Below are 23,531 nucleotides of genomic sequence, written 5' to 3'. Positions count from 1 at the left end.
TATACTGGTACAAAACTCTATGCAATCCTGCAGGATAATGTTATCACTCAATCTCTTTAAAGTATATTCTTCTCTTTAAATTGTAGTACATTTTGCAAATCCCAAAACCTGAGTCTTAGTAAACAAATGTGTTGCACACCCACTACAATTTGAAGAAAATAAAACAGTCCTGGTTTTTAAGGGGTAAGGGCTCAGCTCAATGAGTTAGCTATCTGTTAATCAGACACTGCAACTTTTTTTGGTATGGGAGAAGGTCTAGTTTTGATGGAAGAACTTCAAAAACAAAAAATATCCAATCTGACTTGTGCATGCAGACAGATTACAACTGTGATTAGCACACAGAATATGCCTGCAAAAAAAACCACCGATAAGCAAGGGATTCTTGTCAAGAACATATGCACCAACATATTTTTTTACTCCAAATTATGGAGAATGACACTTTCACAGACATGACACAGATTTGCCAAACAGCAATATACTGGATTCCACCCCAGAGGGGAAGGGTTATGACCTGCACTGAAACCCACACTCCTCCAACAGGTATCTACCTCCCCTTGGGAGGCAACCATTAGCTTCCTTACTGTCAGGACAATAAACACCAACAGAGGTCATGTCTCAGAAAGTCATGATTGGTGAAAGCCTTGTCATCTGACTTTAGCCCCTGTCCTAATTTCAGCCAGGGCAGGGTTAATTTTTCACAGTAGCCAGGAAGGGGACGTGGCCAGGCCCTAATGTTATTCAATACCATGTCACAGCAATTTCCAGGGACTGGATTCCCATCAGAGGGAGAAATTGTGGCAGGCAAAACATTCCAGTATTGCTTTACTTTCCCTCTGTCATAGGCAGGTACATTTTCCACTACACCAAGTTGCTCAGAGCCCCATCCAGCCTGGCTTTCCAGAGATGGAATAAAGAATTTCATCCTAGTATCTACCTAAATCTACTATCACTGTGAAAGCATTACCCCTTTTCCCACCCCTACATGCCCTTGTAAAAAGCTCTTTTGAAGGCTCCCTTCAGGTAGTGAAAGGCCACAATAAAGTCAATTCACAGGCTGAACAATTCCAATTCTTTAAGCCTTCCCTTGTAGGAGAGGTCCATCCCTCTGATCATCTTGGTGGGCTCCCCTGGAGAGTCTCCAGCAGGTCCCTGTCCTTGCTGTGCTGGCACCCCAGAGCTGGTGCAGCCCTGCAGGTGGGGTCTGACAGAGCAGAGCAGAGGGCCAGAATCCCCTCCCTGGCCCTGCTGCCCACGCTGCTTTGGATGCAGCCCAGGACACCCTTGGCTCTCTGGGCTGGGAGTGCCCATGGCTGGGTCATGTCCAGCCTCTCCTCCAGCAGCTCCAGGTCCTTCTGGGCAGGGCTGCTCTCATCTGTCCATCCCCAGCCTGTGCTGATCCCGGGGATTGCCCAACCTGGGTGCAGCACCCTGCACTTGGCCTTGTTAAATCTCATGAGATTTCTATGGATTGGTTCCTGAGCTTGTCCCGGTCTGTCTGGGTGGTATTCCATCCTTCAGGTGTGTCAACCTCACCACTCAGCTTGGTGTTATCTGCAAACTTGATGATCCTCTCCTCTATGTAATTGAGAAAGGCATTAAATAGAACTGGTCCCAGTATGGACCCCTGAGAGACTCATGTCCATCAGCACTCTGAGCCCTTAACCACTACTCACTGGATGATACCATCCAAACAATTCCTTATCCAGCAAACAGTGAACAGATAAGCTGTTCTTTCTTGTACCATTATACTTAGAGAAGCAAAATACTCTGTGATATATGATATTGATAAGATATTCACTATGCTCTTCAGCTTTCTGCTGAGAATACTGACTGCAGGAAGTGAGAAAAATTATCTCAACTAGCATAAAATATTAAACCTGTCCAGGTTAGAGCAGTCCATGTATCTTACATGCTCCCTCTCTTGCTGATCTTTTAGGGTTTTTTTACAGGCAGAGGCTCTCATGATCACCATCACTTCTCTCTCAGTTCTTTATCATCAGACACCTGAGGTTTTTCTTTTAAGAATCACTGTACAGTAAAGAGGCCTACTTCAGATGGTATACTCTATCTTCTAAGTTAAGAGGGCAGACAATAATTTTGGCTTTGCCCTAATATACACAATTCTGCAGCTATCTCATTCTTTGTGTCAAGAATTTCCCGAAGTATTTCCTAGGATAATCCGTAGTGCAGTAATTCCTCCTCATACATTAGCCAGCACAATTGTCTGATGCATTTTGCACAGTTCAGAGTCCAGCTCAGTCACTGCTCACTCAATTTTCCCTCACCACGCACGCAATTGCCTGACTGGGTCCTTCTCGTTCACTGACACTCCACTTTCCACAGGAGCACATGCCAAGCATACAAAGGCCAGGGAATGCAGAGGAATTGACCATTTTTGGAATTCAATTACTTCAAAGCCGTTTCACACGCTCAAGCCACTTTTTTTTTGTCATTCAGAATATGACATGATGTAGGGAACCTGCCTTTTAACCTTTAAATTTCCTGTTACCTGTAATTCATATTACGTGGGAAATTCTTAGCTGAAGTAGTGTTAGTCATTTTGTGCATTAAACAAAGCTGCTATGGGAGAGTCTCAGCTGCTGTACAGCGATAGTAATTTCATTCCTAATGCCAAGTTGTTTGAGGGTCATCCCCACACACCTTTCGGAAAGGAGAGGGCAGGTTCCCGCTCCTCCAGCCCGCCGCGTTCCCTCTTCCCCCACATCTCTCCCAAGTCTGGGCACGAAGGGCTAACGGGAATTCACGTTATTCCCCTTTTGTGAACCCAGCGTCCCGTGTGCTGTGTATTGGAGCCAGTGGGCAGGCACAGAAGGTCTCATTAAGTGAATTGGGTTAATTAGGTGAAGGATGCTTTCACCAGCGCCCGGGACGGCCGGCGGCAGTGGCGCCTGGGCGCACCTCTCCTCCAGGGCCCCGCCAGGTGCCGGCGGCAGGGCCGGAGGGCAGGGCGGGCAGGGCGGGCAGGCCGAGCGGGCGGCGGGACAGGCGGCAGCGGGTGCCAGGCGGGGTTCACGGCCGGCCGGGGCAGCTCGGGCCCCGGTGGCCCCGGTGGCCCCGGCGCGGCTCCCGCTGCGGGCGGGGACGGCGATGGGAGCGGGGCGGGCGGCCCGAGGGACCAGCGCCCCCTCGCGGCACCGCAGCCCAGGAGCGGCTCCGCGTCCGCCCGCTCCCCCGGCCCGCGGGGCGCGCCCGCCCCCGCCCCCCGGCCCCTGCGGAAAGTTGTCCCTGGCCCCGGAGCCACCCGGCTCCCGCCTCCCGCTTCCTGCCCCGCCGCCGCCGATTGGCCCGCCGTGCGCCCAGGAATGCGAGCCATCCCTTTATAGCCGAGCGCGGCGGCCGGCGCCCGCAGAGTCCCGGCAGCGCCGCCACAGCTGCCCGCCGCTGCCAGCCCTCCCGCGCCGGGACAGTCGGGGCACCCGCGGATATTAGTCGCCGGTAGCCAGGGGCCGGCGCTGACCGCCCGGATCGCTCTTGCCGCAGGTAAGTGCTGAAGCGGCTCCCGCCGCGCTGGCTGTCCCGTCCGAGGGCGGCCGGCGACACCTGCACCGTGCCCGCCTCCCTGCCCGGGAGCCTTCCTGGCGCCGGCCGTGGGTGCGACGGCAGCGCGGTGACCTTCCTCGTGTGTGTCCCCAGGCTGGTTCAGAGACAGACCTTTGCCATGGGGCCAGCGACTGCTCTCTGCCTCCTTCTCCTCGTGCTCGGCGGCTCCGAGACCAAGCGCACTGCAGGTAAGGCCAACTCTGTGCTGGTACCCGGGGCAGCCAGGGAAGGGGGAAACGAAAATTAAAAACTCTGGGGCCTGTGTAGGCAGATAAAGTTGTGCTCCGTGGTAAAGAGCTCCAAAGATCTCAATGAACAAAAGCGTTTTAACCTGAGCATCAGCTAGTTGGGAACAGGAAATTTCTTTATGGTGTGGAATTTGTGTAACCTTCAGAAACAGGAACGCAGAGTCTCTAGAACTTGAGCATGTCGTTTGTCTACCTCTGCGCTGAGCAGAGGAAAGGAGGAGCACGATGTAGGAAGGGGCTGAAGAAGGAATGGAGTTTTGGTTTGGAGGCTGCCGTTTTGGTGCCATGGAGAAGCTGCTACCGTACTGCTGTCACTCAGCTGGATTATGCCATGTCGCTTTGCCCTGTCCTAGCATAGGAATATTGCAGTCTAAGCTTTGCTGTCTATTTCTGTGCTGCTAGAGTGTAGTGAGGTGCCAGAATGGCTGCTACCTTCGTGTGTCAGTCAGCAGGTACCTGGCACTCCTGTGCCGACTGGCTCCTGTACAAGAATGCACATGTTCTGCTGCACAGCAGCTCCTGGTGGGACTGCTGCACCATCAAAGCTGCTGTCTGTGCTCTGATGTGAGGCGCTGTGCCTTGCACGATGTGCACCAGAAGCCAAAATGTTAAGCGGTCCTGGGAGATTTGCACCTACTCAGCCTCTTGTCCTTTTCTCACGATGCTTGTCGTGATCTCTCTCTGCAGAGTCCAGGAATGATGATAACAGTGTCTTCGATCTCTTTGAACTCATTGGCTTCATGCGGAAGGGAGCCGGGCGCCGGGCCCCCGGGGTGTACCTGGTGAAGGGACCAGAATCCTCCAGCCCTGCTTACCGTATTGAAGATGCCAGTCGCATCCCTGCTGTCCCTGACTCCAAGTTCCAAGACTTACTAGATGCCATCCATGCTGAGAAGGGCTTCATTCTCCTGGCCACTCTCCGGCAAGCCAAGAAAAGCAGAGGCACACTGCTCTCCGTGGAACAGAACGATGGCTCTGGTCATGTCTTCAGTCTAGTGTCAAATGGCAAGGCAGGCTCCCTGGACTTGAGCCTTTCTGTTGATGGCAAGCAGCAGTTAGTGTCGGTAGAGGATGTCTTGCTAGCTACAGGACATTGGAAGAACATTACCCTGTTTGTGCAGGAGGACCGAGCTCAGCTCTATGTGGGGTGTGAGAAAATGGAGAACGCTGAACTGGACATCCCCATCCAGAACATCTTCACTAGGGACCTGGCCAGCAGTGCCAGGCTCCGTATTGCCAAAGGGGGAGTCAATGACAACTTCCAGGTAAGACATTCACTTATGTTTTTGCCTAGAATTTTCAGTCATCTGTTTTGAAGGTGCATTAGCTACTCAACAGCCTAAATAGTGACAAAGACCTCCAAATCCACTAAACTTTATTAATGGAGTTTGAAGGGAAAAGCATTAGGTTTGCAGGGATGGAACTTCCTGCAGCAATAAGAAGGCCCTGAAGCTTCCAGACAGGTAGTTTCAGCTTCATTGCTCAGCTTCTTATATGAGATTCAGAAATCCGTGGGTTTTTTCCTTCCTGCCTGGAGAGTTGCCAAATCCTTATGCTCAAGGATAAGACTGTTAGGAAGCAGGGCTGGTTTTCATTAAGGAGAATAGAGCAATGTGTTTCACTTTTATGTCTGTCCATCATGAAATTGGTCTGTAAGATCTTGCATGACCTTCAGTCTCTCTAAGAAGTGGTACTTCTTCCCCTTGCAGTTGCTGCAAATAGCTGTAATTCTTCCTCTGTCCACAGGGTCTGCTGCAGAATGTGCGGTTTGTGTTTGGAACAACTCTGGAAACTATCCTGCGGAACAAAGGCTGCTCGAGCTGTAAGTTTACAATCTTCTGAATCCAGTGACCTATTAAAAATAAGATTTCTCATTACATTAGAAAGACAAGTTGAAACAGAACTCAGAACTATGCTGACATGCAAATCCACATTGCATAAGAAATAAGATTATATTTCTGCAGGCACCCTAATGAATCTGATGGCAGCTGTTTAGCAGGTGTTAGCCTGGAATGATAAATGCATGTGGTGTAAAATGCATTTACTTCACGTCTGTTTTTTTTTTTTTCTCTTAGCCACTAGTGCAATCATTACTTTGGACAACCCCATCAATGGTTCCAGCCCAGCTATCCGTACTAATTACATTGGCCATAAAACAAAGGACATCCAAGCAGTCTGTGGATTTTCCTGTGATGAACTGACTAATATGTTTGTGGAACTGCAAGGGCTACGGTCCATGGTTACAACGCTTCAAGACAGAGTTCGCAAAGTGGTGAGTGGTGGTTAACTTCATGGTACCTTTCATTAACTAGCACTTAGTGAATTAATTATAACCTGACTTTTGTGAGCCTTTGTAAACAGCAAAAAAATTTACTTTGACTTTTTTGAAAAAGGGTATTTCTGTATTTAATTCTAAATATCTTTTTGATTTTTCACCCTCAAGACTGAAGAAAATGAAATCATTGCCAAAGTAGTCCAGATCACTCCTGGAGCATGCATTCATAATGGAGTCCTGCACAAAAATAAAGAGGAGTGGACTATTGACAGCTGCACTGAGTGTACTTGCCAAGTAAGATTCTTCACATTCGCAAATCACCTGAATATAAAGTTATAAGTTGGAATTAACAGATATTTCTAAACAGTGTTGTTTGTTAGAGTGAATCATACACAGAACTAGGCATACTAGAGACGCCACTGAATCATTGTTTATTTCATTCTACTAGGTCACTGCTATAAAGGCAGCTTCCATACTTTGTCTCAACAGCAGTATTCCAGAAAATTATATGAAACATCACTCTGATATAGCTATTAACACTTTTAGTTCCTTAATTGGGAGAATGCCTGTATTCTTTTTATAAGTCCATCAGTAAACTAAAAGTCAGTATCAACAGAACAAATGTACAGTACTATCAGCTTTGCTAGATCTGCCTTATGTTCTCACTGAACCTCCTTCTGATTTAGTAGAAAAAGACATTCTAGTACTTAGTAAAGGCACTTAAACTTGTGGTGTTTATCTAGAAAATGCTTCTAGGTGTGTCTTGTTAGCTTTTACAGATTATATAGAACAACAATCCCTTTTGGATTTCAGTTTAGCTGTTTAAATCCCAGGATCACCTGGCAAGACACTTAAGCTTTGTGTTTCACTTCTGAATGGTGTAAATATACACAAAACATACAGTTTCAGGGTTTCTTGAAACTATTTGCTCATTCCATATAAGTATACCTTAGCAAAAGCATTTCGGGGTACCAGTGTACCAAAGAGTGTGTTAACTAGCATGCCACTCATTAGAAACTAAAAGTTGACTATTTGTATATGTGCAATACAAGGCAACACAAATTCTGCATCTGCTTCTTTAGCTCTCTACATCTTTTGTCTTGTAGTCAGCAAATGATACTGTGACTTTTGCATTTGCCTAGTTCCTACCAACCTGCTTACTCAATGTTAGCTGTAATTGCCTTAATCTAGTAATTTGCTTGGGAAGATTAAAATAGTAATCATGAGAGCATTCTTCTGACCAAGCTGCTACCTTCAAGAAGCACAACTACAGACTGCCCTTTAGGTCTTATTGAGATTGGAGGTGGGTGTTCTTACGCTGCCTGTTTGGCTTACAGATCAAAAACCTCTAAGTATAAGTTCTAGATTGCATGGTGCTTGAGCAGAGTCCACTAAACTCATTTTATCTTTACCATATAATCATCTTAAATCCATATTAACTGAAAAGGAAGTTGGCTTCTCATTCTTGTTTCATTATGTTGAAATCTGACCTTATACCCTGGGTATCACATAATAGCCATTTACTCAAGCCAGCATCTGCTATGTGATAAATTTCTGCAGAACCAAAATATTTCTGCTTTTGACTAAAAAATAATGGGTGAGAATGGAAACAAGATTAAGTTTGACTGAAAATTGGGTTGTATTAGTTCTAAATACAAGGGTCTCTGCTTTAGGATGCTACTGAGTCTTAAAAGGTCTCTATTCCAGATATTGTTTATATTCCACCTGGTGACTGTAATTCTCACAACTCTTTATAGAACTCTGCCACTATATGCCGGAAAGTGTCCTGTCCTCTCATGCCTTGTTCCAATGCCACCGTGCCTGATGGGGAGTGCTGCCCTCGGTGCTGGCGTAAGTACTTAATACTTCCACAGTTCTGTAGCAGTGGTTCACATCTAACTAGACACATGCTGCTCTGCAGTGTACCAGAACTGGATCTTGTACTTCTGAAGTAGGTTAAGCTGATGTGTCTTTGAGGCTAATCACTTACGTGATACATGTTCAAATACTTTCTACAATATGCAGCATACTGAAATGTTTGAGTTCATGGCCTTTATCTCATACAAAGAAGGAAGATGCATGTGGCTTGTGAGGGCAGTTGCATCCTTTTTTACGGAGAGAGGGGTGGGAGAAAAGATCTGGAAAAGCATGTACGTGGAGTCTTATACAGAGCTGTCTCCCTCTGCAGCTAGCGACTACGCAGATGATGGATGGTCTCCTTGGTCTGAATGGACCTCGTGTTCTGTGACCTGTGGTAATGGGATCCAGCAGAGAGGCCGTTCCTGTGACAGTCTCAATAACCGCTGTGAAGGCTCCTCTGTACAGACCCGGACTTGCCACCTTCAGGAGTGCGATAAGAGATGTAAGTACTGAATCTACTCATTCTGGTGGTAAAACAGGGGCTGCTTTTATTGGCTGAATGTTAAAAGCAAAGATTACCACATAGCTCTGTCACTGGCATGGATCCTGGGCTTCTAGCTTTAAGGATTTGTATTAACAAGGTAGAGGAGAGTGGGTAGTTAATGCAGTAAACAGGCATGTTTGGGCACTGCTCCCAGAATGAAGTGTGATGCCAGTTTAGGTATGAAATTTCCCTAGTTGCAAAACTTGATCTATGACAGTCAGGAGGCTATCCATTACACATAGTCTTTGGTACAGTCCTGGTACTAGCTGTGTCCTAGGTGCTGTAAAGCTGATGTCCTCAGAAACTAGGAATAACAGGAATCTCTGTTATAGTTAAACAGGATGGTGGCTGGAGTCACTGGTCGCCATGGTCATCATGCTCCGTCACTTGTGGCACGGGAATCATCACTAGAATTCGTCTTTGCAACTCTCCAGTACCACAGCTGAATGGCAAACCTTGTGAGGGTGAAGCAAGAGAAAACAAACCCTGCCAGAAAGATCCTTGCCCAAGTAAGTGTGTCCTGGTGGTGACTAGTATTGGTAGCTTAAATAGTGAACATCCCGAGTAGTTACTAAATAAGCTTGTTCCAGTATTCTTCTCTCTTTAAACTTGGAGGTGGGCTATGTGAAACCTCACAGGTTAGTTTCAGATGAAACTCTTTTTATGCCTTTTCCATGGACTACAGTAATTCTGTCGTTTATGTCAAACTGTGTCTGAAATGCTCTCACTACAAAAGTAAAGTCTTCAGTCAGGTGGAAACTAGTTGTAGCACTGAAATTAAAGCTATACATGTTTTCTAACTTCTCCCTTTAGTTAATGGCAACTGGGGACCATGGTCTCCATGGGATGCTTGCACAGTGACATGTGGAGGAGGACTTCAGAAACGAAGCCGTCTCTGCAATAATCCCGAGCCTCAGTATGGTGGGAAGACCTGTGTAGGTGAAGCTAAAGGGACTCAGGTCTGCAACAAACAGGACTGTCCAATTGGTGAGTATCCATTTGCCCATAAACATCTGAAGGTTGTTGATAATCTTGAAAATAGCAATGTAAAGTCTGCATACCTCAAGTGCTAGAATTTTAAACCAGCATCTCAGCCAAATACAGTACTATAGCAGCATGGTAAAGTGTCCTTTATCATAGCATTTCCTTGCTTGTTTCACAGATGGGTGTCTGTCTAATCCCTGCTTTGCGGGGGCTACGTGCACCAGTGCCCCTGATGGTTCCTGGAAGTGTGGTGCCTGTCCTGCTGGCTACCATGGTGATGGTATTCACTGCCAAGATATTGATGAGGTAAGAAGACTATAGTTTGCTCCTTGAAAGGAATGAAAGAAAACAAAAAGAGAATAGAATCGCTGTTTTGCAATGCTAACTGTTGTTCTCCTTTATCTCAAACTCATATTTTAGTGCAAAGAAGTTCCTGATGCCTGCTTTGTCTTCAATGGAGTGCACAGGTGTGAGAATACTGAACCTGGGTACAACTGTCTGCCTTGTCCACCACGTTTCACTGGAACTCAGCCATTTGGCCGCAGCGTTGAGGATGCCATGACTAACAAACAGGTATTGTCAATTTGAGAACTGTTCTGGGCTATGAAATCTCACAAAGTTTCTAAAAAACAGAAAACACCTATGTGTTTTAGGCAAAAATGACTTGTAGCATTTAATAAAACACCATCTTCTGTGTTTCAGAACAGAAGCATTAACCAGTTTCTTTTGAAGATCAAAAGGAGTTTTAAATGTCATTGTCCTCCACAGTCATGGAGGGTTCAGAGGCTGCACATAATTTTAGGAGTAATTCAGAAGTAAATCAGTATTCACTGATACAAGAGTATATGCCTCAGATATCTTAGTGCTTGGTTCCATTTGATAATACATAAGGTGTGAACAAGAAAAACAATTAGTGCTAAGACTGGCTCTGGAGTTGAGGACCAGAAGAAAGCCAGGCTTTTGTTTTTTTCCCTGATCAATTAGGATATATTTGAATCTCTGGGGGAAAAGTGAGTGATAAAACAATGTTTTCAGTGGGTTTAATTTCTGTGTGGTCTTCTAGGTCTGCAAGCCACGTAATCCATGCACAGATGGAACACATGACTGCAACAAGAATGCCAAATGCAATTACCTTGGCCACTTCAGCGACCCCATGTATCGCTGTGAATGTAAACCAGGCTATGCTGGCAATGGCATCATCTGTGGAGAAGATACTGACTTGGATGGATGGCCAAATGAGAACCTGGTTTGTGTTGCCAATGCTACTTACCACTGTAAAAAGGTAAGTTTATACTCTTTTACTATCTGTCATTATAGCAGCCTAAGCTATTAAACTATTCTCTCTGTAAATAACCTCCTAGGGATAGAGGAGGTGTAGGGATACCATTGTCAAGGCATTGCTAGGAGGCTCTTGCTTTTGCTGTATTGCTTTATATATTCTTGTGATGTGGGAAAAAAATAAATCCTGATTGTTGTAAATGTTCTAGGAAGATTCTAGTTTAGGCCATACCTATCAGCTTTGTTCTGATAGCAATCTGCAAGGGAAGAAAAGCAGGGTAAGATTGTCAAAAGCAATCTTTATTTTAAAAATTATTTGGCTCTGGCTTTGTAAGACTTACCACTGTAATGACTGGCTTAAATGGAGTGAATTACAGTAAGGTTACTCCTACCTGATTGAGGTATTACGATTTTGCCTCATGATTAGATTTTTCCTGCTCAAATCCACATTGTAATAATGCCAGGAGTGAACATCTGTCTACTTCTTTCTTTATAGGATAACTGCCCTAATCTGCCTAACTCAGGGCAGGAAGACTATGATAAGGATGGGATTGGTGATGCCTGTGACAGTGATGATGATGATGATGGCATTCCTGATGACCGGGTAAGGAAACAGAGAACAGCCTTGACTGTGGCTTTCCCATTCCCCTTCCCAAAGCTGAAGTCTAGCTCCTAACCTTAAGAGAGGACCATAGGAAATTGCTGGCACTGACAGCTATCCTAGAAACCTTAGATATGCATAATTATGCAGACAAACTCTCTGCATCTGTTTGAGCTTTGGAAGTCAATTTTAATTTTTCATTCAGCTATTCATACACTCATGCCAACAACAGGTGTTTTGAGATAGTGGCATCTGAATTTTAACTGTTTCCCCACCTTTTATTTCTTCTTTCATATAGCAGTACAAGCATAAGCAGAATCTGGTTAAAGCTTTAATTTGACTCTTTTAAAACTTGTGGTTTTTTTCTCACTTTTGCAGGACAACTGTCCTTTCATCTACAACCCACAGCAGTATGACTACGACAGGGATGATGTTGGTGACCGCTGTGACAACTGTCCCTACAATCACAACCCTGATCAAACTGACACTGACAACAATGGAGAAGGAGATGCATGTGCAATAGATATTGATGGAGATGGTAGGTGGCCTCTAATCACTCCTTTAGATTAATCTAATGAACCCAGTGTAATCCTGATTTCCCACCAAAATTTCATCCCTGAACACACAAGTTCCCTTGTGGTGGTTTCAGGACATGAAGGCTACTGAAGGAACAGTTAGGGCTAATGGAAATTTGGAATATATAAATTTTGGCACAGTTCAATTCTAGCTCCACTCTCACAGGGTAGTAGGAGCAGAAGTGTATGGCAGAGCTAGCAATGAGTCATGTTTCAAGGCTTTTAAATGCTGCTCCAAATGCTTTAAAAAAGGTACCAAGAAGTGTGTGGTGGCTTTATACAGTCTTTTGCAGCATTTAGATGTCTGACTTTCATTCATGAACTTTTGCAGGGGTGCTTAATGAAAGGGACAACTGCCAGTATGTCTACAATGTAGACCAGAGGGATACAGACTTGGATGGTGTTGGAGATCAGTGTGATAACTGTCCACTGGAACATAACCCTGACCAGGTAAGAAATTCGAATTATATAAGTAGAGGACTGGTGTGCTGAAAATGACAGCATGTTGTGTGTTGTAGAAAATATTTGAACAGGTTATACCTGAAATTTTGACTTGTCAAAAATCATTCTTACTACTTTCCCAAATGGTGCCTTTATCAAATAACATGCCCTCAGAGTTTGAATCACTTCTAGGTATTTTCTGAAAAGTAGCTGTAGTGAAGGTGTGTGAGACTGCTGTATGTACTTGTTGCCTAAACATTTCTTAGTCAGTTGTGGTGATCCTCACAGTGAGAATATGAAATACTTTGGGAACATTGTGTAAAATGTGGGTAGTGAAACTACTCTCTTCATAGCTGTAGTGCTGTGTTCATTTAGACACAAAGTTGTTCTTTAAACTTTGTCCCTGAGCTTGAAGCCAACTGCATTTCAGAAGATAACTTTTCTAGCAGTAAGTAGAAGGCAGCACAAGTCGCTTTTCCCTAAGAAAAAGGCATATTCTGACACTTCTAAAATTCACCTTAATAAAAATCCAGGGGGATCCAGACTCTCAGACAACTTAGATTCAAAAAACGAAGGCAGAAGTAGATGAAGCCTGTGACATCCTGTCAGTTAAAAGACTAAGTTTAATAGCTTCAGGGATATAACTGGAATGTTTGAAGGGTTTGAAAAGCTGTTGCAAATCAGTGAAATGTAGTGTAGTGTGGCCATGCAGCCTAAAAGCAGTGTTACTTGAAGGATTTAAACAGATAATATAAAATGTCTTAGTCATTGTCACTTGCTTTACTATTTCCCCACTTGGGGGAGGGAATTGCCTGAAGATCCTTTGGCAGCTCCTTTCAGGAATATCCTTTCTCTCGTGACTTTGAAATCTTAATATAAGACTCTAATGGCTTTCCAAACACTATCTTAATCAAGTTCTAGAAGTGGAGATATTAGATTTCAAGTGCCAGAATTAGTAGCTAATCCCACAGTGTATGGTATGCCTTCTGTCTACACCAGGGTCATCCACCTGTGTTCACAAGACTACTAGGCTAAATGTGAGGCAACTTCGGGGATGATGGGATTGTTTTTCTTAGTTCAGAAGCTGATTATGCAAACGACTGACTAAAATATGTGATCAGCAATCACACCAGTTAGTTAATGCAGTCTGTCACCACCAGGGAACAAATGTCTTGACTGATGAATCAGGGGGCAGGAAGAGCATTTATGATAAATTTTCTACACCACAGCCTAGTTTTCTCTAACACCAAGCATTGGTAGACTGTTTTAATGTTACAGTCTCTACTGCCTAGGTACAGAGTAGTCCAAGCCTGATTTGGCCCCTGAAACCCTATTGCTGCCAGGGAAGGTAGGAGATAAAGTACCCTGCATCCAGTATGGTAGACTAGTGACAGAAGAGGCATGTGGCAAAGGCACAAGATAGCTGATGATCACGCTGCTTTCTGATGCTGTGAATTTAAATGAAAACCAGAACAAGACTAAAAGAGCATAAAACAAGTTAGCACAGGCACTGTTAAGTGAGTATTAATCCACCCACTATATCCATCTTAGCTCTTGAGACTCCTATTTCAGAGACTCCTATCTCAGCCTTCTTTAAGTGGCTTTTTAAAATGTTGGGTTTTTTTCTCCTCTGACAGGAAGACACCGATTCTGATCTCATAGGTGATCAGTGTGACAACAACCAGGACATAGATGAAGATGGCCATCAAAATAACCTTGATAACTGCCCCTATGTGCCCAATGCCAATCAAGCTGACCATGACAAGGATGGCAAAGGTGATGCCTGTGACCATGATGATGACAATGATGGTATCCCTGATGACAAAGATAACTGCAGATTGGTTGCCAACCCAGATCAAGCTGATTCTGATGGTAAGATTGCCTGTATCATAATAACATTTTAAGAGTATCTTCCAATAGTTTGATGCTAATGTTTTTCACACTATTTAATGTTGGACAAAACTAAGTGGGGAAAAAAAAAAAAAACAACAGAATGTCTGTACCAGAAAAAAACCAGAATGTTATAGTGCTTCTCAGGAGTAAAGATCAGTGTAAAAATGACCACGTATCTCCAACTTACTGCTAAGTCACACTATCAGGCTGGAGTGAAAGGGCATTTATAGAGTAGCTGCTGTGGCTTCTGTCATGTGCCTGCCAAGTACCTGGGCAGTCAGAGATCTGCAATTCAGACTTCAGCTCCCAAGCAGAAGGTTCAGGAGCAAACAGGTGGTAATAAAATGGTAAAATTACTTTTATCCTACAGGTGATGGACGTGGAGATGCTTGCAAAGATGACTTTGACCAAGACAATGTGCCAGACATTGATGATATCTGCCCTGAAAATGTGGAAATTAGTGAGACTGATTTCCGAAAATTTCAGATGATTCCCCTGGATCCCAAAGGAACATCCCAAAATGATCCAAACTGGGTTGTTCGTCACCAGGGTAAAGAACTGGTTCAGACAGTCAACTGTGACCCTGGCCTTGCAGTCGGTAAGGGGAAAAATTTAACAGGCACTGTTGTCTGGGGTGATTTGGTTGGTTGGTTTGTTTGTTTGTTGGTGAGGGTGGGGAGTTGTTTTGTTGGGTTTTTTTGTTGGAGTGGGGGAGAAGAGAATCAGGGTAACTATTAAGGAGTTGTTTAAGAATTGTAAAAAAGTAGCACCTAAAACTTTGTTCTTTAATGTCCCCATAGGTTTTGATGAATTCAATGCTGTGGACTTCAGTGGTACCTTCTTCATCAATACAGAAAGGGACGATGATTATGCTGGCTTTGTATTTGGCTACCAATCTAGCAGTCGCTTCTATGTTGTCATGTGGAAGCAGATCACCCAGTCTTACTGGGACTCCACACCAACCAAAGCTCAAGGCTATTCAGGTCTCTCCATCAAAGTTGTGAATTCCACCACTGGTCCAGGAGAGCACCTTCGTAACGCTCTGTGGCACACAGGAAACACTCCTGGCCAGGTAAGAGTGCCACTTACTACATGCTGAAGTACTCTTAATGTGATAACATGAGTACTCCAGTGTAATAACATACTCTTCTGCATAAGGCAGGCTGCTTTTCCCTTAGAGGGGGCCTGCACATGCTGATCACGTAGATTTCTTGGCAAAGACCAATAGCTTTGTAATTTTTCTTAATCAAGCAAAATATTGTATGCAATTAATAGGAATGCTTGCTGCAGACAGGCTTTCCAGCAGCAATGAATCAATTGTTTCTGGAATTCTGCCTTAGCTTCCCATTTACATATTTTAAAAGTAAATTTAAATGCAGTTGATTTCTATTACTTCTATCTTTAGGCTATTACAGAGCCTAATGACTTACTTGCAGCCTTTAATAATAAGGCACCTTCATGTCAAAATAACTGCTGCTTTATCTCTGGTCTTTGGTTTATAAAAAATCATTCTTTCATAGGTGAGAACTTTGTGGCATGATCCTCGTCACATAGGCTGGAAAGACTTCACTGCATACAGGTGGCGACTTAGCCATAGACCAAAGACTGGCTACATCAGGTGAGCATCTCCTTTTATCTGAAGTAAATATCACAGGAAAAGTGGGTGTCTGTGAAGATGAACCTCACAGGACCTTGTCAAAGATGGCTGAGCTATTGTCTCTTTGTAGGGTCGTAATGTATGAAGGGAAGAAAATCATGGCAGACTCAGGACCAATCTACGACAAAACCTATGCTGGTGGTCGGCTAGGATTATTTGTCTTCTCTCAAGAAATGGTGTTCTTCTCAGACCTTAAATATGAATGCAGAGGTAAGGATGACATTACATTTCAGAGATCCCCTATAAATGAATTGGCTTAAGAAAGCTCAAGACACAAGAGCTGAGAGGGAAAGTTCAACTGTGATCTTTCATGGTTCAGGTTCCAACAAGTTCTGCAGGCAGAAACAGGATACCTTGATAAACTCTTCACAGTTAGATTTTATATATTTAAATTTTTAAGTATATTTCTGTTGTGTTACTCAAAGTATCAGAAATCCATGTTGAGTTCCAGAAATGAAATAAGTCTTGAATCTTCTTTGAAGTCCTGACTAGAATGAATGAGCACATCTGATAAAATCTAGGGTAGAAATGCAATATATTGTCTTTAGCAAGTAAAAAGCTTATTTGCTTAAAAGTAAGCAAAGTAGACGGTTGTCCATGTATTGCAGTCTTGAAGTTCAGTAGAGGCAAGTGCATACAACTAGTTCCAGCTGTCCTAGTCTTCTGAAATTGTCACTTCATTATGTAATGGTATTTCCTTGAGTTAGACTTCATAATCTAATTATTATGAAGTCTAACTCAAGGAAGTACCTAATTGAAAGTACTTCTAGTTTTCTCTATAAATGTCTCTGGGCATTGATGACTTGGACATAATCATGCATAATATGCAGAAATATTTAAATATATCTTTTTTTTTTCACAGATTCATAATCACAAAATTGTTGGATTCAGAGACTATTTAAAAATGCTGGTAATTGCACCTTTGAAACGTTTAGCCTTACAAGTCCTGGGACCATTATATTATTCCTTCCTTTCTTCTTTCTGCATAAATGTGGACTCGAAACACATGACCTGCCTCAAGAGAATGCTTTTGAGAGAATGAAAGTGAGAACATACTTGGTATCTGACCTCTGCTGAAGTGGAAGGAAACAAATGTGTCTTGCAAATGAGAATTGTTGTCACTGAACAAGCACATTTCTTTCAGTAGGAAAGACTTTTTTTGCTGTTTATCACAGTGCGGTGTCACTGCCTCTCTAACTGGAGGTCCCATGGAGTAGCATTTTGTAAAAGAACATCTTTGGATGTGCTGTGGACTACTTAACTGAAGACCTTTCATTGTGTGGGGAAGAGGGGTTTTGGGTGGGAGGGGGAACTCTAGGTCTTTCTTTTTTCTTTATGGGGTAGAGAATTTTATTTTAAGGAAGGCTGCGCTAATTTGGTTTACATCCATTCAACTTGGAGAAATTGTTTTCTATGTCATACCTTTCAGATAAAAACATAGCCTTACTCTATTTGTGGTGAGCTAGATCAGCTGCTGTACTAGGCAGGATAAAACAGATACCCTAAAACTGATTTGTGTAGTGGCAGGGGGAAAAGAAACTGGTACACTGGATCACACCAGCTTTGGGAGAACTGGGATTTATGATTAGATTCTGTTTTTTCCTGATTTAAATGCAGATCTTGCTTGCCTTCAAGTGTATTCTTTCAGATATGGTGCCAGGAAGCACCACCATCTCAGCTAGCATTGTGCTGTCCTTCAGGAAACCAGCACATGCTTTGCTTTTTATGGTTAAAGAGGCACAAAAATAATGTAATAAAAACATTCCTTTTCTACATGCCATAGATGTTTTAAACCCCTCGCTTCTTTAGAGGGGATAAAAAGGGGCCTGTAGATAAAATTGTAAAATATTTATTTTTGCCTATTCTTGATGTTATGACTGAGGGATTATTGATTAAAAGAACAAGAAATGCGTCAAGACTATCCACCTAATCATTGTTACAAGTCTTCATGACTGTAAGATTGTAAATACAGATTATTTATTATGTCTGTTCTATACTGAATCTAGAGAGGGTTTAGTTGAGAAAAAAAATCTTGTCTGGAGAAGATAATGGTGATGTATTTGTTACAAAGAGCAATTTTCCCATAAAGGCTTTGAGGCGCAAGGAAAAGTGAGGGTGTGGGCAATGGGATGTTTGTTTTTCTCAGTCTGAGCTCAATGTTGGCTTTTCCTTTCTTTGTGCAAGGCAGTTGGTAGCCTAGCAGGCAACTGTTCTGCAGTGCTAAAATTGAAGTCCCTTTAGATGGTAGCAGTTTCTGTCCCACCCATAGCACTAGAGGTGAGGGAATGCCATCCACCTCTTAGTGTTCTCTAGTGCTGGGAAATGTCTGTGCTGCTTTCCCACAGGTCAGTGGGCCTAGCCCAGAGCCAGGGTAGCTGCCCTGAGGAGATTGCAGAGAGGCACAAGGACAGCCCTCGATAACCATTTAACGGGCTCTTTGGGCCACTGCATTCTCAGTTTGTAACTAGTCACCTGCAGCTACAAAGGAAGGAATTCACCACAGACTAGACAATTTCAGGAGCTCCTTGCAAAAGAGGGAGAGGCCTTGATGTACCTTAAAAGACTGTTTTCCCCAACAGAAGGGGCAGCATCCTTTATAATATTTCCTTGTCTTTTCAAAAAATGAAAAGAAATGAACATGGTGAAAGTTTTACGTACAAATATTACCTCATTGTTGTGTGACTGAGAAAAACCTTTGGAGCAAGCAGAGTTCAAATGTCTAACAAACTTTAAAGCTACTGTAGTACTAAAAAGTTAATGCTGTACATAGTCAAAATTTCTTTGCAGAAAATGTATTCCCAGAAAGGAAATGGCATTGGAAAAAAAAAAAGTCAAATACAATTTCTAATGTTGTATTATATTTTTTCCTGTCATCTTGTATACCATTGCTTGTATTTTTATAAATTATTTTTCTCATTGCCATTGTAATAGTTAATCACATAATTGTGTAGATAGGCTATTTAAATAATTTATCATGAAATGCTACCTGTAGAGTTAGTATTTCTATTTTTATAAAAGGTTTGCACACTGAAGATTTTTTTGCTTCCCTCCTCCCGATGTTTTTGCTAGCATAATTTTCTAAGAACATGCTTTTTTGTAAACATTTTTAACCGTTTTTCCATTCTAAAGTTGTGTAAGTTGTACAATAAAGCTTCTTACATACAAAGAACAATAAACCACCAAGGACATTTATATTTATACCTTTGTGCTCTGGTCTTACTAATGTTTTGTAATACATCTCTGGATCACTGATGTGCTATTTGCATCAAATCTGGCTTGGATGCAAGACTTTCTGTGCCCTCTATGTGCCAGCTATGCTGAGGGAGTGTCCCTGAGCTATTAGCCTCCGTGTGGCTGTGCCCACCTGAAGGCACTGTGGCAGTCACACAGCACGGGCAGCTGGCATGTTTGATCCTGAAGGCTTCACTTGGAGACTTCTAAGCCGTGCTGCCCTTGATTCAGCTACAAGGCAAAACAGTCTGAGTGGCTGTAATTGTGTCCAGCCATGCCTGCCCCCTTTCACATTAAAAGATGCCTCAAAATACTGGCTAGTTGCAGGGGCTGGTGCCCACAACTCTGACTCTCACAACTGAAACTGCTAGTGTGATCAAAGAGCTGATGTCAGGGCACTCAGTCGGCTTCTAGAACGTGCTGCTAAACTATGAACAGTCAAGGCTGGCTCCTCGATCTCTACTTGCAGCAGCAGCTTGTCTTGTGCACCCCTCAGCAAAGGCAGGTGCTGTGATAGGAGTGCTGGATACCCACCTGAGAAGTGTAGTTAGGGAATGCTGCACGTGTAGAAAATTAATCTTTACATCTTCTTTTCCTGAAGATGAAGGCTCTTGTTCTATATCACTACACTTTCGATTTTTTTCCCACTGAGAACAAGGAGAGCAAACAAAGAACTCCTGGCCTGTTATGAGGGGCCAAACATTTCTGCCCTCATCAGTTACAGGACTCTCTGCTTGACTTCTCTGGAATGAGATGAGGTAGTGGGAGTGCACTGTCAGTGTAACCCATCTGGTCTTACCTGGGCCTGCAGTACCTTATGTCCTGCAGGTTTGGTCTCTTAATGCTTCTGGACTCCAAAGGACACCAAGAAGACTGAGAACTACAAAAAACAAAGATAGTTCCAACCTAGAGAAATCTCTTCATTTACTTTCAGGAGGAAGGAGATACCTTAAAGCCAACTAGTCTTCTGAGCATATATCTATATCAGAACATATCTATATATGGATATATGTAGGTCTAACCAAGTCTGAAGCAGAGAACTGCTGCTGCTGTGGGGAAGACAGCCTTGGCAGCCCATTCCAATGATCTCGTCTGAGCCATGCCAAACTTTCGTGCTAATTTATTGCATGCATTTATGTAGCTCTTCTTGTCATTAGAATAAAAAAGGCAAGCCATGTGCTTTGTGGTAACCCATAGCTTCAGTCCACCCACTTTTCACTTGGTGGGTGTGAATACAGTAGGACACAAGAAGGAGCTGTAGTTAAGTTAAGGCCTTTACTTGGCCAAAGAAACAGCTGCTAAAGAAAAACTAAAGAGGAAGAACATGGAAGATGGCCACACTTCACAGAGCAGAGAAGCCTGTGGGAAATTTGCTGCTCCCAACCTCCCTGGACACTCATCAGTGGAACATGTAAGTGTAGCAACCAGTGCATGCCAGTTCTAGAATTACTTGGTATTGGCCATCTATTTTTGCATAAGTAATCTTTTAATTTCGTGCTATTGTAGGGAACACAATGTTTTCCTTCCTCAACACGGTCTTCTCAGAGCCCATGCAAATGCAGCACCTTAAATTTTAAAGTGGTCATCTGCATCAAACCTATATTCAACAGGTGTAGTAGTTTAACCAGTAGGCATTCATAAGGTATGGAGATAAAGACTGGGATAAGTGTAGAAAGATCTGCATCTCAATGACAATAGTGCATTTTTTACTGATTCTGGCATGGTTTTTGTAGGGAAGTCCACAGTAATAGGTAGGTTTTCAACATAAATTCATTTTGGAAAGGACTGTTGAGATTGCAGAAGTAAGCATCTTAAAATATCCACAAGGGTAGTTTTAGTTCTTACTTTTCACCTTTCCCAAAGAGAAAAAACAGGTGCACAGAACTCTGTATGAATATTTAAGCAGAGTTAAACAAGAGGAAGCGAACTCATTTTAAAAAGTGCATGGCAAGCAGAAGTCTTAAAGATAAAATCTTCCACTGGAAACCCATAAAATTAGACAAATATCATAGAGAAACTTGGATTTTCAAATTTAAACAAATCCCAGAAAGCCCAGACATCATTTGTCTTTTTCACCTGCTTTCAAAGTGAGGAAGTGCTAGCCTAGGCAAAACATACAAGGCTAAACTGAGGGCTGTTTAGACTCTGTGTCCATGTCCCTTGATGGCTCTGCTCACAAAATGTGTATGGAGAGACCATTTCAGTGTTATTGTAAAATTAGGGTAGAATGCCTGTGGCAATGCCCTTCCCACCAAAACTATGCATACCAAATACACAAAGCAAACAATAAGAAAACAATGGCACAGATCAGTATTTCCACAAGAAAACAGCAGATTCTTAAGGGAAAAAACGTTCTGAATAAAGAATACCTGCCCACAAAGCAAAATTGTTCATGCACTTTAACACTCTGCGAGTTACTGCACACTCCAGAATATTCCAGTTTAGTGGGGGGTTTTTTTAAGCATAAAAACTACTGCAGATTCAGTTGCAAGTAGGGAACTATTTCACATAGACATAAATGACAGGGAGCCTTTTATTCCAACTACTGCATCTGGATTCTAGCCAATCCCTCAATGAAACGTATAATTGGATAAATGTAGGTTATGGCATTAGTAGTATTCAAGTGCCTCTATTCTATTTGAAAAGGAAACAGTTTTTCTGACCTTTAAATCTCACTACAAATAAAGGAGCAATTATTTCTCAATAAGTGCATCTGTTGAAAATTAAATTAAATTAAAGAAAAAAATCAGTTACTATTTTTCCTAGCTTTCATAAACGCTCCTAACTTGTCAGCTTCCTGAGGATCTGCCAAACCACCTTGTCTTGTGTCTATCCTTCACACTGTGAGACTCCCAGAGGTGAGGCTCTCTCTTCATAAGTGGGGGAGGAAACATGCTTGGAAGTGTAAACTCTGGCAAATTTTTCATGTAAAAAGCAACAGAGAGGCGATCTTTTTCAAAGCTGTGCTTAGAAAGCCTTTTTAAGAAGCATAACAAAAAGGTGCATTCTCGTATTATTGGCTGAAATTTTATCCAGCAAGTAGGGGGTTTTCATAAAATATAAAAGTTCTCGTAGTTACTGAAATCACAGAAACTGAGCTGCAAACAACTGCCTCTCACGTATCCATCCCTGACGTGGAGGTAAAAAGGCACCCTTTCCAGCACATTAATTTACTGGCATACTTTTTCACATTTCTAGACTAGCCCTTGTTACTCTGATGACATGTTTAAGCAGCCCTTTCCTCTCTGATCTATGCAGCAGATAATTTTTGCACAGCCTGTTTTCACTCTGCGCTCAGCATGCCCACTGGCTCTGCAGGAGTTCTGCTCGGGAAGTGAGAAGGAAAGCATGCACTACAGATCCACTCAGCAGACACCAGCCCATGTCTGTCTTGGAAAAAGGCATTAGGCTGAGGATTTTTGTGGGGCGTTTTCTTTTCTTTTTTTTTTTTTTTTTTAATGATGAAACTGAAAGTTTTTTCACTCCTTGGTAGAACTACTTTAATTTAAACTTGAATTCTGGACATACAAGAATAATTTCACTCATTTTATTGCTGTCTAGGTTCAAGAAACGTTTTAATTTTCTTTTTTTTAATCAGGAAATTTAGTTTGTCACTTCTCTTTGAAATGAAAATCCTTCAACCACTCTAAGTCTGCACAAAAACTGTAAAGCTGGAGTGAACTTCTGACACCATTACAGAATACTGAAATCAATGCTGTAATCCTTTAAAATATCCCACTCAAATGTATATTTTCTGTATTATATATTCAATTAATACATACAACTTATATATGCATATATATATATACACATACATATATAATGTTCATGAAAATTATTGAGCCACTTTAATTTTCCACTTTCAGAGGAAAATAATATTTTATTTTAATAAAATATTTTCTTTAAAAGGGCAAACCATGGCAGCATCGAAACCTACCCACTGGAGAAAATCAGAATCAACAGCTGAGCACTGGCCACCACGAACACCAGCACTGTATGTGCAGCACTGAGGGGGCTCAGTGACACAGACAGAATTATTTGGTCATGTATTGCTCAGCAATCAGATGCAAGCACACCAGAATCTTTTCTTCATGGCTACGTTGCTTTCACCAATACTAATTTTTTGGAACAAAGCATCTATCTGTGCTGTAAAATCACTATATGAGAAAAGGTAAGGAGAACAGCATAAATTTACATGCACACATGAAACTTCTTGTTCCTCCAACATCTCAAAGCCTAAAAATCAGAAGGATAACTTTAAAAAACAGACTCCTGTGCTCTGCTATGTTTTGGATTAAAGGAGCTCGAGAGGACAGTAAAGAAGTTAGCTATCAGAATCTTTTGCCAAATACAACTTACTCTGAGTGAAGATATGTATTTCAA

General features: G+C 42.6%; 1 protein-coding gene across 1 annotated transcript; it reads left to right on the top strand.

Annotated features, from left to right (window-relative positions):
• The first annotated feature begins 3,392 nt into the window (after positions 1-3,392).
• On the top strand, positions 3,393-19,115 carry THBS1 (thrombospondin 1). Its single transcript, XM_014869459.2, has 22 exons — positions 3,393-3,501; positions 3,655-3,749; positions 4,497-5,074; positions 5,556-5,631; positions 5,885-6,081; positions 6,253-6,378; positions 7,842-7,935; positions 8,273-8,446; positions 8,821-8,997; positions 9,302-9,475; positions 9,651-9,778; positions 9,893-10,045; positions 10,536-10,754; positions 11,247-11,354; positions 11,730-11,889; positions 12,258-12,376; positions 14,005-14,239; positions 14,631-14,858; positions 15,061-15,332; positions 15,781-15,878; positions 15,988-16,127; positions 16,780-19,115. The coding sequence occupies exons 2-22, from the start codon at positions 3,680-3,682 to the stop codon at positions 16,785-16,787; spliced, it is 3,534 nt and encodes a 1,177-aa protein (XP_014724945.1). The 5' UTR covers positions 3,393-3,501; positions 3,655-3,679; the 3' UTR covers positions 16,788-19,115.
• The last annotated feature ends 4,416 nt before the right edge of the window (positions 19,116-23,531 follow it).

This window comes from Sturnus vulgaris, chromosome 6 (genome assembly GCF_052056855.1).
Source record: "Sturnus vulgaris isolate bStuVul1 chromosome 6, bStuVul1.hap1, whole genome shotgun sequence".
Taxonomy (NCBI): Eukaryota; Metazoa; Chordata; class Aves; order Passeriformes; family Sturnidae; genus Sturnus; species Sturnus vulgaris.
This window is presented reverse-complemented; position numbering and strand designations above follow the sequence as displayed.

Bases quoted from the DNA above. Each gene is read 5' to 3' on its own strand.
- THBS1 (XM_014869459.2), top strand. From the start codon at position 3,680: ATGGGGCCAGCGACTGCTCTCTGCCTCCTTCTCCTCGTGCTCGGCGGC. The intron at 8,998-9,301 runs GTAAGTGTGTCC...TTCTCCCTTTAG, and splicing joins CCAGAAAGATCCTTGCCCAA to TTAATGGCAACTGGGGACCA. The intron at 11,890-12,257 runs GTAGGTGGCCTC...GAACTTTTGCAG, and splicing joins AATAGATATTGATGGAGATG to GGGTGCTTAATGAAAGGGAC.